This window comes from Piliocolobus tephrosceles, chromosome 9, assembly GCF_002776525.5.
Source record: "Piliocolobus tephrosceles isolate RC106 chromosome 9, ASM277652v3, whole genome shotgun sequence".
In the NCBI taxonomy this organism is placed as follows: Eukaryota; Metazoa; Chordata; class Mammalia; order Primates; family Cercopithecidae; genus Piliocolobus; species Piliocolobus tephrosceles.
The window spans coordinates 97,229,471-97,242,739 of NC_045442.1; the positions used below are offsets into that span (position 1 = coordinate 97,229,471).

At 36.3% G+C, this 13,269-nt stretch overlaps 1 protein-coding gene across 4 annotated transcripts in view; it reads left to right on the forward strand.

The window, feature by feature from the left end:
• PARD3 (par-3 family cell polarity regulator) overlaps positions 1-13,269 on the forward strand; it is a 720,675-nt gene that overhangs the window by 550,351 nt on the left and 157,055 nt on the right. For all 4 annotated transcript variants that reach the window (XM_023218154.1, XM_023218152.2, XM_023218155.2 and 1 more), the window contains one exon: positions 10,645-10,887. In XM_023218154.1, the coding sequence (XP_023073922.1) occupies positions 10,645-10,887 (243 nt within the window). The remainder of the gene's footprint in view (positions 1-10,644; positions 10,888-13,269) is intronic.

Here is a 13,269-nt window from a genome sequence, read left to right on the forward strand (position 1 = left end):
AGGAAAGATGTTCTGAAACAAAATATTAGTTGTGATATCTGGCCAAATTTCCCAACTCTCAAATAATATTCTCCTCATGTTATTCATTCTAATAAATGAGGTTTATAATGTTAGCTGGCTTGTATTTTGTAGTTATTCAGCCATTGAAAGCTATTACAATATTATTATCTATATCTACATAGTAAGTTGTGCTTGGGAACATTTCCAGGGATACTGAATGCTTCTAGTGGAAATATGTAAAAGTTAATTAATTTCTTATGAAATCGTCCTAGTATAGAAGGAATATTTATAAATCTCCTTAGGAAATAGATGATCTGAAACTTTCCATTATTCAGTGTTCTAATCGTCTTTCCACGCCTTGTGTTTTCAGTACTAGACCATTGAACTCTCTGTGTCCTTCAGTGGGATACTCCCCATTCTTGGTGTGTCATTTTGCGAGTTTATGTGGATTTTCTGCATGCCAATTCCTCTCTTTTTAATTTTACCAACTGCTCTCAGTAATACCTGCTTCAAGTAATTACTTGAACTTTTGACAGACGTTTTTTGTCATCTCAGTTGGTAGGATCCTTTTCAGCAGATGATACCTGTTTGTTTTCCTAACAATAATCTGTGCATTTAGATCACTTATTGTCATGCAAAGATTGCCTTTTAAAAATTAACCTTTTATGAGAAACGTTTTTTCTATCCTGTAGCATCATTTTTCATGTGTCTTTGACCTCGTGAATCCTTTAGAAAAGTCAATTCTAATCAATAGTTTCAAGTGTTTTTTTTTTTTTTTTTTAATTTTTATTGCACAGGTGAATAAGAATTTTTAAGAATCTGTTAACCTGCTTTGTAGAACGTAACTACTTAGATAAATACTTGACTGGGTGTGTTGGCTCACACCTGTAATCCTAACACTTTGTAATCCTAGCACTTTGGCAAGAGCATCACCTCAGCCCAGGAGTTCGAGGCTGCAGTGAGCTGCTGTGGTTGTGCCACTGCACTCCAGCTTGTGCGACAGAGTGAGAGCCTCTCTCTTAAAAAAAGTAAATAAATAAATAAGGAAAAAATATAGATGAATACTTGAGGAAAATTAAGCCTTAGGCATACTATATATTTGAAACTGATTTTATTGACAGATACTGCAAATGAAGTAGGAAAATGCAGTTTGATTTCTGATGAGAGCTGTCCTAGATGTATTTGGCTTAAGAGCATCTCTCTGCATTGGCAATAATTGTAGGTGCTTTAATACCCATGAAAGCCTGAACATGACTTGAGTGAGTATCTATTGAGATGTCTCTGTGTCTGTTGGTTAGGGAAATATTATTCTAATGTTTTATTAGTCAGTATAAGACAACGGTTCTTGTTGTTTCACAATATATTAAGTGTATCAGACAGTATATTAGTCTATTCTCATGCTGCTATAAGGACATACTCGAGACTCGAGACTGGGTAATTTATAAAGGAAAGAGGCCTAATTGACTCACAGTTCCACAGGGCTAGGGAGGTCTCAGGAAACATAAAAGCATGGCAGAAGAGGAAGCAAACACGTCCTTCTTCACATGGTGGCAGGAAAGAGAAGAATGAGAGCCCGGCAAAGGGGGAAGCTTTTAAAACCATTAGATTTTAAAATGGTTTTAATAAAATCTTATAAAACCATTAGATTTTGTGAGAACTCACTCACTATCACAAGGAACAGGAGGGGAAACTGCCATGATTCAGTTATCTCCACCTAGTCCCTCCCATGACACGTGGGGATTATGGGAACTACAGTTCACGATGAGATTTGGGTGGGGACACAGCCAGCCCATATCAGATAGTATAAGTCTTTTTAAAATTATTATTTTAATAATGTTGTTTCCCGTCTCAGGGATCCCTTACCTTTGTTAAGAGAAAAAGATTTAAACGCGTTAACATTAAAAAATTGATGTAAAGCTGCTCAGAAGGCTGAGGTGGGAGGATCACTTGAGGCCAGGAGTTCAAGATCAGCCTGGGCAACATAGCAAGACTCTGTCTCTAAAAAAATTTTTGTTAATTAGTGGGGCATGGTGGTGTGCACCTGTAGTTCCAGATACTCAGGAGGCTCATGTGGGAGGATGGCTTGAGCCCAGGAATTCAATGATGAAGTGAGTTATGATTATACTACTACACTCCAGCCTGGGCAACAGAGTAAGACCCCTGTCTCTGGGCAGGGGGGAAAAGATAATGTAATCAATTGTTAAAACAGATGATTACAGAGCTTTGGGAAGGGGAACGATCAGTGGGGCTGGAGTTAGTAGTGACTGCTTCATAGAGATGGCAGTTTGGGAGCTAGGTCTTGTTCCCAAGAATATGTATACTTTAGCAAACTAGAAAAATTCTACCCTCAGGTTCAGTCTCCCTCCCCCTAAGCACAAAGCTTATGGAAGGTGGGTAGTCTTTCAACTGCCTGGATTCTTCACAAGTTGTGATTGTGTTAATGGTTAGTAGTCTCCCTGTTAATGCTTTCTTTTATCTCTTTTTCAACTTCTAACCATTTTGTATTTTAAAACCGGTTTCATCTCATTTTAGCATTGAGGGATGCAAGTTAATTTTCCCTCCCACCTGTTCTAGGGAACCACTGTGTATTTCAGCAACTTGCTGAATTCTTCCTGGAATTCCACTTCTCCCCTGGAATTGGAAGTGTACCTTTAAAACAGTTGTTTTCACTCAAGAAAAGTTTTTTTGGGACCCATTTGGCATATGGAAGTCCTTTGTTCTCAAGCAGCTTTTACCCAAATATGACAAAGATATTAAAATCCCACTTAAAATTGGAACTGTTATCAGAGTAAGAAATTTAATGGATTAGTTTCTCTTTTTTGGGAATTCAGCATTGGCACCAAACTGGCAGCTTACCTACTGTTAGAGGGCAGTGGTTAGATTCACCTGGCAGGGGGAGGATCACCCAAAGGATGCATGAGTTGAGCTGCAGTATTTTTGAAGTCTGCCATCTGCTAAGTACTCTGAGGGCCAAATAAAGCCTTCCATCAGTGGACTATAACTGCTTTTGCAACAAACTGTTCCTTCCAGTTGTTTTGTAGCATCAATTTCCTTTTGCCATGAATTTGGGTTTTCTTTATTTGATCAATTTCTATAATAATGACTTTTTGAGAGAAGAAGTACTGTTGGGAAAAGATCATGAACTGTTGTTCCCAGAATGAGGCTTCTGGATGGCAGTGCAGTAAGTTGGGGGTAAAATGTTTCCCAAAAGAGTTGATTGCAAGATCCTGAACATTGTTTTGAAGATAGTCAACAACTATCTGATATGTAGCAATCTGAAATTTATTAAAAACATTTTTTCTGTTAAACTAATATTAGTATATTCTATCTTCTGTAGACATTAACAACTTTTTTTTTATTAAAAATCATTAAAAGTTTCTATTTCTTGTAATCTTTAAAAAAAATACACCATGAAAAAAGAGATGTCTTGAAGCATCATAGCTTTGGAAATAGAGGTATTTGGTATGTAACTGGCAGGTTTAAGGACACCAGTGGTTTTCCATCCTAAGGAGTTTGGTCACTTCGGTGGTGTTTCCCATACCTGGTACCTTTTCTGGATATATAAAGACTATACTTTATGTTCATAAAAAGTTCTTTCATCTTATTCTACTGCAATTAGTGCTAAAAGCCATTTATTGTAAAAGCAAAAATACTAATGAATAGAAATGTTACAAAAACAGAAGCCTTGTGTGTTTTATCTTCATCGAGCGTCATCCATTTTAATTAGAGAAAAGGGGAGTGAACACTGTGACAAGAGCCTGGAATTAAAATCATTAATTGATGTCAAGCTGAAGAGAGACTGTTAGCATGAATATTAGTGACAGCAGGAAAGAAATTAACCTTATTACTTTATTTAGTATATTACATTATTTTGTGTATTATTCTCTATGCAGGTTCAAGGCAATTTCATTATCATAATGGAAGACTGTTTTTTTTTTTTTTTTTTTTTTACAAAAAGGAAAGATGTATTTATGCTTGAACATAATAAGTTGAAATGATAAGTTCTTTATTAAGTTAAAAATGTCTTGATAAAAGATTTTAATTGTTTGATTTTTTTTTTTTTTTTTTTTCAATTTTCAAGGATAGGAAACAGTATAAATGTTGTCCATCAATGTCAGGTGGTACAACTGCCTGTGATAATCTGAACCTCAGAATAGTTCTTTTTAGAACTAGGAAGGACTTACTGAAATGTTTAAAGCAGAAGACATTTATGTCTTTTGCTGGGTTTTGGACTAATCAGTTGCTTCTGTCATTGTTGAGGTTTGGCCTGAGATAAATGGGATACAGAATGCTGAACAACAATCTGACTGTTCAGAAAAATGAGTGACTCTTACATCTTGGAGATAATTTGTGACCTCAGGGTTACAATAAAAGAGTAAGTGGGGTATGCTTTTATAGCCCTGGCCATCTGGATCCATTAAGGGCTCAACTGCAGGATACTCACTGTCTTTTCAAAGTTTCCCTAAGAAGTCATGTTATTTTTATGAGGACACCAAACATGTTTTTTTTCCTGAGCCAAATATTTTCTTACTGGAATACATTTCTCCACAGAGTGGAAATACATAACATGCAAATATAACCTTTTGGTTGTGTTAGAAAGTTCATTTTCTCACTTTGTAACAAGACATTCAAATATCAAAGAATATAATAAATTCAGTTGTGTCTTTTGTTAATTTTGCTTGTGAATCGCCACTAAAATTTATGAAAATCACAGTGCATGCCTAGTTTCAAAAGTCTACTCTAAAGTGCTATTTGTACAGCAAGCCTTATTAGCATTAATTTCTAGAATGAACTTGAAAATGCACATTAGTTCAGGCTACTGACCAGATCTGTTAGCCTTTTGTGGCAGTAGTTCTACCTGGTGGACCACACGTATGCTATACTTTTATTCTAAGGTTTTCGTCACCAGTGTAAGCTGCCACATTGGAAAGCAGTGATGCAGGTTTTAGAACTTTGGGGATGACATTATTGGTAATGACAAGATAAGCAGTACAAATACAATTCCTTCATTATTGGAGCCTTGAGGGAAAAAATCAGTGCTTCTGGAAGGTATTACAGATGGGGCTTTAATGTTTATTAGACTCGATGACTGGTGGTGATTAGTCACAATGTACAGATTTGGGTAAAAGAAGGCAGTTGAGATCTGGGCTTTATAAATAGTACTTCATGCTGGGCACTTCTTTTGAGAGACTGACTTGTTAGAAATTGACCACTAATTAATATTATTTTGTGTCTTTTGGAACAAAACAACATTCAAATCCAGGACCCATCAGTAATATAATGAAACTGATGTACAAGAAGTTTGGGGAAATTATTTAGGTTTGTGCCTCCCTTGAAAAGAGTGTGTTCCTATTCTCTTTCTGATAGCTTTCTTTCTTAAGAGGGATGCATTTTCTGACATAGGTAAGCTGGATTTTTCACTTTTAATGAATTGAGCTTCATGTATCATAGAGTTTAGTCATTAATAAATCAGTCTGAGTCATTCTCTTTGATTTTTGAGGGTTCTCCAAATTCAGAAATTTCAGCTTTATATTTATATAATTATACTTAGGTCTGTTGTGTTCCTTCAAATTTCTTCAGTTTGCCAAACTTCAAGACTTAAGTGAATGCCTAGTCACCCTGGATATTACCTATGATTAAGTGATTGACGAATGGTGACCAAATATCATAGTATAGTGGGTTGTCAGATAAGCGATCATAATTGAGTTTAAAACTAATATCCCATTGAATGTAAGAAAGAACTCATTTTCTTCTTTCTGCTAGTGATTTCTGGCCAAATCCAGAGTCAAAAAGATATTATGGTGCAAATAATAAAATTATCTCCTAACTCCTATCAACTTTCCATTATAGGTAGCTAGTATTTAGTGGTAACCAGCTTTTATAATAGCATCCTTAACTGTCATTGTTAAATAGCATAATTAAGTAGCATCTTTAATTGCTCTTAAATGGATAAATGGAGTAAAACTTTAAAAAATGTCTAGTAGAATTTTAGCTAAATTTGACATTAGAATTTGAGTTGCCATTTCTCCTGTCGGTATTCTGTCTGTAGAACTTACAGTCTCAGAGTCGTTAGAATCTAGAACAGTCCTGATAAAAGTTTCTAACTTTCTAATACTCACTTATGAGGTAAGAAAGTCATTGATTGTCACCTCAGGAAATAAGGTTCTCCTAGGGTGTTTTGGGGAACATGAGAAGCAGTTTTGGTTGCCCCAGTGGCTGGGGGACACTACTGGATTACATGTGGCTGTGACCAGTTCTGGTGAAAGTTCTGCATGGTGACAAATAGCCCCTTCTCAAATGTCATTGGGTCCTGTTGAGAAACACTGAACTAGGTGAATTTATGTACTTTTTATAGCTGGGAGAGAAGAAAAGTCAGACAAATTTGATTTCCTGTATTCAAAATTGGAAAACAAGAGTGGGGTGATGGTGATACACTAGATACAAGAAAGAAACAAGGAAAATGCAAAGTTTGCTTATAATGCTATGTGACAATTTTCTGTCTTTAAAAAACTTTCAAGTTTGTAATAATTTTAGATTCATATGAAGTTATGAATATAGTACAGAGAGGTCCTATGTACCCTTCATCCAGTTTCCCCAATGGTTAAGTTAGATAACTGTAGTACAGCATCAAAACCAGGAAATTTGCATTGATATAGGGTGTGTGTAGTTCTGTCATCACCTGTGCACGTTAGTGTATCCACTCCTACAGTGAAGAAACAGAACTATTTCATCACAGAGGCCTTCCTCTGTAGCTAACCCCTAGCCGTCCCTAACCTGTTCACCAACTCCATACTTTTGTCATTTTGAGAATATTATATAAGTGAAATCATATACGACCTGTGAGATTGGCTGGACTTCTTTTCATGTCACATAATGCCCTTGAGACAGATTCAAGTTGCTATATGTATCACTAGTCTGTTTATTCGTACAGCTGAGTAATATTCTGTGATATGGACATACCCCAGTTTTTTTTTTTTTTTTTTTTTTTAACTATTCCCCTATTGTGGGCTATTTTGGGTGTTTCCAGTATTTAAATATTACAAATAAAGTAATATTTGTCAATGAACAATTGCATACAGATTTTTGCTTTGACATAAGTTTTCACACCTTTGGGATAAGTACCTGGAGGCACAATTGCTGGACAGTATGGTAAGTATATGTTTAATTTTTAAACATACTACCAGGCTGTTTTCCAGGGTGACAGTACCATTTTAAATTTCTAACTGCAATGTATGAGAAGCCCAGTTTCCCTACATCCATGGCTGCATTTGGTATTGTCACTGTTTTTTATTTTAACCAATCAGGTGTGTAGTAATAGCTCATCATGGTCTTACTTGCATTTCCCTAATAACTGGTGGTGTTGAACATCTTTTCACATGCTTGTCATCCATATTTCCTCTTCAGTGAAACATCTCTTTGTGTCTTTTGCCATTTTCTAATTGGATTGTTTTCTCATTGTTGAGGTTTCAAGGTTTTTGTTTGTTTGTTTGTTTGTTTGAGTCAGGATCTTGCTGTGTCACACGGGCTGGCGTGCAGTGGCACAATCATGGTTCACTGCAGTCTCGGCCTCCAGGGCCCAGGCAATCCTCTCACCTCAGCTGAGTAGCTGGGATTACAGGCATGCACCACCATGCCCAGCTAATTTTTGCATTTTTTGTAGAGACAGGGTTTTACTGTGTTGCCTAGGCTGGTCCCGAACTCCTGGGCTCAAGCAACATGCCCATATCAGCATCCTAAAGTGCTGGGATTACAGGTATGAGCCAAGTGAAAGAGACTGAGTATTTTAAAAAATATTTCCTGGATATGAGTCCTTTGTCAGATACGTGCCTCGCAAATATTTTTTTCAAGTCTGTACTTATTTTTTCATCTTCTAATTAGAGCTTTTCATAGAGGAAAAGTTTTTTTTATGTCAGTGATGTCTAATTTATATACTTTTAAAATTTTATGGATAATGATTTTGGTATTAGTCCTAAAAACCCTTTACCACGTGCTAGTTCCTAAAGAATTCCTTACATTTTTTCTTAAATTTTATACTTTTACGTTTACATTTAAACCTGTGATCCATTTTGAGTTAATTTTTTAGTAAGGTATGACATTTATTTTTCCTTTTCTTTTTGCCTATGGCTATCTCATGGCTCCTGCACCATTGGTTGAAAAAACTATTTTATTACATTGAATTGTTTTTGATGCAGCATTGTGTAGTTTTCAAGGTGTATATCTTACACAGATCTACATAAACTAAAGTTTGGCTTATAGATGTGTATCTATGTGTTGTGTTTTGTTAGGGTTTATAAATAGCATTGCATTTTTTATTTCAGTGACTATGTGTTCATTGCCAGCATATGGAAAATACAATGGATTTTTATATGTTAATCTTGTATCCTCTGACTTGGTTGAACTTGCTTTTTAGTTCTGGGAGATTTTTGTAGATTCTTTGGAATTTTCTATGTAGATCATCATGTCATTTGCAAGTAAGAAGCATTTTATTTCTTTCTTTTCAATCTGTGTACTTTTATTTCCTTTTCTAGGCTTACTGCATTGCCTAGAACTTCCAACACTATGTGGAATTACAGTGGTAGGAGCACACATCCTTAGTTTATCATAGGGAAAGCATTCAGTCTTCCCCATTATGCGCGATGGAACCTGTCAGCTTTTGGGAGATGCTCTTAAGTTTAGGAAGTTTCACTTTATTTCTAGTTTTCTGAAGGTTTTCTGACATGATGGGTGTTGAATTTTGTCAAATGCTTCTTCTGCATCAATTGATATAATAATGTAACTTTTCTTCTTTGATCTGTTAATATGATAGATTGTAGTAATTGATTTTTGAATATTGAACCAGGCTTGAATTTCTGCAGTAAACACCATTTGGTCATGGTGTATATTTTCTTTTGTATATTGCTGAATTTCATTTACTAATATTTCATTAAGGGTTTTTGCTTTCATATTCACGAGGAATATTGGCCTATAGCTTTCTTTTCTTTCTTTCTTTCTTTTTTTTTTTTTTTTTTTTTTTTGCTGCTCTCTTCATCTGACTTTGGTATCTTTTCTGGATTTTTTTTGAATATGTATTTATGTATTGTTTATGCTAGCAGAGGTCTACTTCAAACATGAAAAGAAATAACTGCAATAAAAGATTAAACCCAGTCTAAAGTATTGCTTTGTAGAAGTAAGATTTTACTGCATTTAAGTGTATATTTAAATTTGTAAGTATATAAAGGAGTTTTTTTCCATTAAAATTCTATTGAGGGATAAAAATTATTTCCAGGTAACTAAGATTGACTTAGGGTGTAAATTATGTCAATATATTATAAGTTGAAAAGGATGTTGTACCAAATAGTTTAGTAAAATCATAGTAAACTAAATGTAGCTTCAGTAAAGGTGAACATTTAGGTTTGTTTCTTAGTTGTAATGTAGGCAAGTTTTACTTCAGAATTCGACTGGATACATGCCTTCTACTCCTTAATTTAAGGATTCCCCATTTCTGTATGCATCCCGTAAAATGAGAGTCGATGTCATTAAGCTGAGATCCTCTTTTGCCAGTAATGAAGAGTTATAGTGTAGATTCATGTTTAAGCTTCGTAGTATGTTGAATGTTTATGGTGTATGAATAATGAGTAAGATATATATATATTACATGTAAGCATTTTCATATACAAAGTATATGTAACTTTTAAAAAATTATTTCTTGCCTTAAACAAATTCATGAGTAATATCCAAGTAGATGCCAGAAATGATCTGTTCCTTGTGAGTTTTTTTTTTTTTTTTTTGAGACGGAGTCTCGGTCTGTCTCCCAGGCTGGAGTGCAGTGGCGCGATCTTGGCTCACTGCAAGCTCCGCCTCCCGGGTTCACGCCATTCTCCTGCCTCAACCTTCTGAGTAGCTGGGACTACAGGCGCCCGCCACCATGCCCGGCTAATTTTTTGTATTTTTAGTAGAGACAGGGTTTCACCATGTTAGCCAGGATGGTCTCGATCTCCTGACCTTGTGATCTGCCCGTCTTGGCCTCCCAAAGTGCTGGGATTACAGGCGTGAGCCACCGTGCCTGGCCCCTTGTGAGTTTTTAAAGCTAGTTAATAAGTGAAAATTTAAACTTAAGATTTAAATTATGGCCAGGCATGGTGGCTCACACTTGTAATCCCAGCACTTTGGGAGGCTGAGGCGGGAGGATCACTTGAGGTCAGGAGTTTGAGACCAGCCTGGCCAACACGGTGAAACCCCATCTCTACTGAAAATACAAAAATTAGCCAGGCATGGTGGTGCACACCTGTAATCCCTGCTACTTGGCAGGCTAGGGCACAAGAATCGCTTGAACCTGGGAGGCAGAGGTTGCAGTGAGCCAAGATCTCATGCCACTGCACTCCAGCCTGGGGAACAGAGTGAGACTCTGTCTCAAAAAAAAAAAAGATTTAAATTATGACTGCAATCTTGTTGACATGAACAAAGGGTATCTAAAATTATTCTTTTTGAGTATCCATAGCATTACTTAACAGTCTACAATGTGTATGACCTATCATTTACACCACTGATCTTCTATAGCTGCATGAAATAAGATACATTTTACAACATATTTTAATGAATGTTTCTATATGCAATTCCTCAAAAAGGAAAGGTTTCTCTTATTTCAGCTTTGTTCTGATTTCATAGGATTCAAGCCAAAACTCGAGAATTTAGGGAACGACAAGCTCGAGAGCGTGACTATGCTGAAATCCAAGATTTTCATCGGACGTTTGGCTGTGATGATGAGTTGATGTATGGGGGAGTTTCTTCTTATGAAGGTTCCATGGCTCTCAGCACTAGACCTCAGAGCCCACGAGAAGGGCATATGATGGATGCTTTGTATGCCCAAGTCAAGAAGCCACGGAATTCCAAACCCTCACCTGTAGACAGGTAGGCGCCAGGGGCAATCATGGTATTGCTTCCAAATCAACTTTTATATAGCTTCTGACAAGGGAGTAGACCGTTCATCAATCCTCAAACCAGAATTGCCTTTTATTAATGGCCTTTTTAAAAGCTGTTGTGTCTAAAAGTATTGAGTTTACACAAATCGAAACCTAATGGAAGGATCAGCAGAGGTTTTGATGGCTTTTCTAATGATTCCAACATATTTCATTTTGTTCCTAAGATGGTTTTATACCTGAGAACCAACCTCTAGTTTATAACTCAAATAAAAAGCCAACTTAAAATTATGACTCTTCTACTTAAGTGATACATCATTTTATTGCTAGGAGAGCCTCTAGGTGTGGCAGTTAAGTAGATGAGGAATGACATGATTTGTTCCAATTGTGATTTAGATTGATCACCTTTTTTTTAGGCGGCATAACTTTATATTATGAAAGAATTGGTAAATGAAAAGAATAGTGTAGTATAACAGATTACTTATTAACAGCCACAGACCACAGGTCTGAATTATGTATAACAGTGTAGCACATAGGAGTACAATGTTAACTGTATTTTTTAATTGACACATAGTATTTTACATGTTGATGGGATACGTGTAGTATTTACATGCATAGAATGCGTAACGATCATGTCAGGGCATTTGGGGTATCCCTCAGCTTGAGTATTTATTTATCTGTTAATTGTGTTTTAATGGCTATATATTTATTTGAAATTTTAACTGAAGCAGTTTTAAATAGATCTTTTCCCACTCTTTTGTTTGTATGTTCAAGCACTATGAGGAGTTTAGTTCACAAATAATCATTTCTTTTTATATCAGACATATATATGCATGTTGTTGTCATAAATGATACACTCAGCCCATCATCTCTTATAATGATTTCTAATAAGTATTGTTCTATTTAGGAACTGGGCTTTGAACATTATGAATATCAGGTTTCATTAAAACCAGGGGCTCTCAAGCTTTAGTGCTTTAGCTTTAGTGTGTGTCAGAATCTCCTGGAGGGCTTCTTAAAACGCACATTGATGGACTCTCCCCAAATTTTGATTCAGTAGGTCTGAGGTTGAGCCCAGGAATTTTCATTTCTTACACAAGTCCAGGTTTGATGCTGGTACTATTGGTCCTGGGAATGGCACTGTAAGAACCCTCGCAAGGCTAGAGGTGTACTGGAATTACTTCATCCATAGTATCCGTGTGTTATTGGTTGCTATGTTTTGCACCCAGTTTGTATTTTAGCTACTTCCAGCTGTTTTTAATACAGGTTTGCAGATGCAACAGGTAACTCCCAGTCAAACCCATGAGGAAGTATTTTTAAAAATAGCAAATGTGAAGCCAGATCTTAAGGTAAAATGCTATAGCCAGAGTATTTTGTTTGTTTTTTTGTTTGTTTGTTTGTTTTGCTTTTGTTGGGTTTTAGGTTTTCCTTATGGTCTTATGAAAATCTGTAAATCTGTTTGATACTGACTATAATGACTGAATAACGTAAGTTAACATAGGAGGTATATGGTTTATTTAGACCCCTTTGGTGTGATCACCTAGAAGGTTCACTTATTATCTAACCACAGATATGTCAGGATCCAAAGAATAAAATTATTATCAGTGACAGTGACATTTTCTTTAAAAGCTTTTACTTGGTTTCTGCCATACTTGTGAATGCTGCTTATAGAAGGTCACACAGCATTTGAAGGTCATGAATGTCCCATTGGAATTTTTTTCTTGGGAGAAAGGACACCAGAACACTGGAGTTGTCAGTTAGTAACTTTTGGAGGAAGTAAAAAAAAAAATTAGTTGACGTATTATTGATCATTGATAAAAACACTTATCATTTTCAGCACCTTCCACATCCACTTTGAAAACCTGAAAAATAGTAGACTTCCTCATAGCAGTTTTTTACACAGCTCAGAAGTCCCACATGACATCAGAGGCAGGAGTCAGATGGCTTCTGTCTTCCCGGCTCCTGGGGCCCAGAAGTGTTTGCTTTAAACCCCAGTTTAAATCATAGTGCCCTACAAGAGTCTAAATCTTGCGTGTAAATGTCTGCAGATTTTCAGTTTCACTTACATGCTCAGAATAGCCTCTGTGTCTGGACTCCAGCATCCCCACCTGGAGTCTCTACCCTGCACTGTGCTAACCCCAAACTGAAACTCAGCCTCCTAATTTCTGCCAAACATTCTGAAGGAGACTTTAGTCATGAGGACGAGTCACACCAAACAGTAAGTAACTCAGAATCACATCTTAGACATTGCTGCATTCAAAAGCACCTCTCAGCCGAACTCAAGCACAGCCTCAGCAGCTGTCAGACCTCTTATACTTTTACGCATTTGTGCCCCAGAAGGGTGATTAGACTAGATAATTTGTAAGATGCTTCCAAC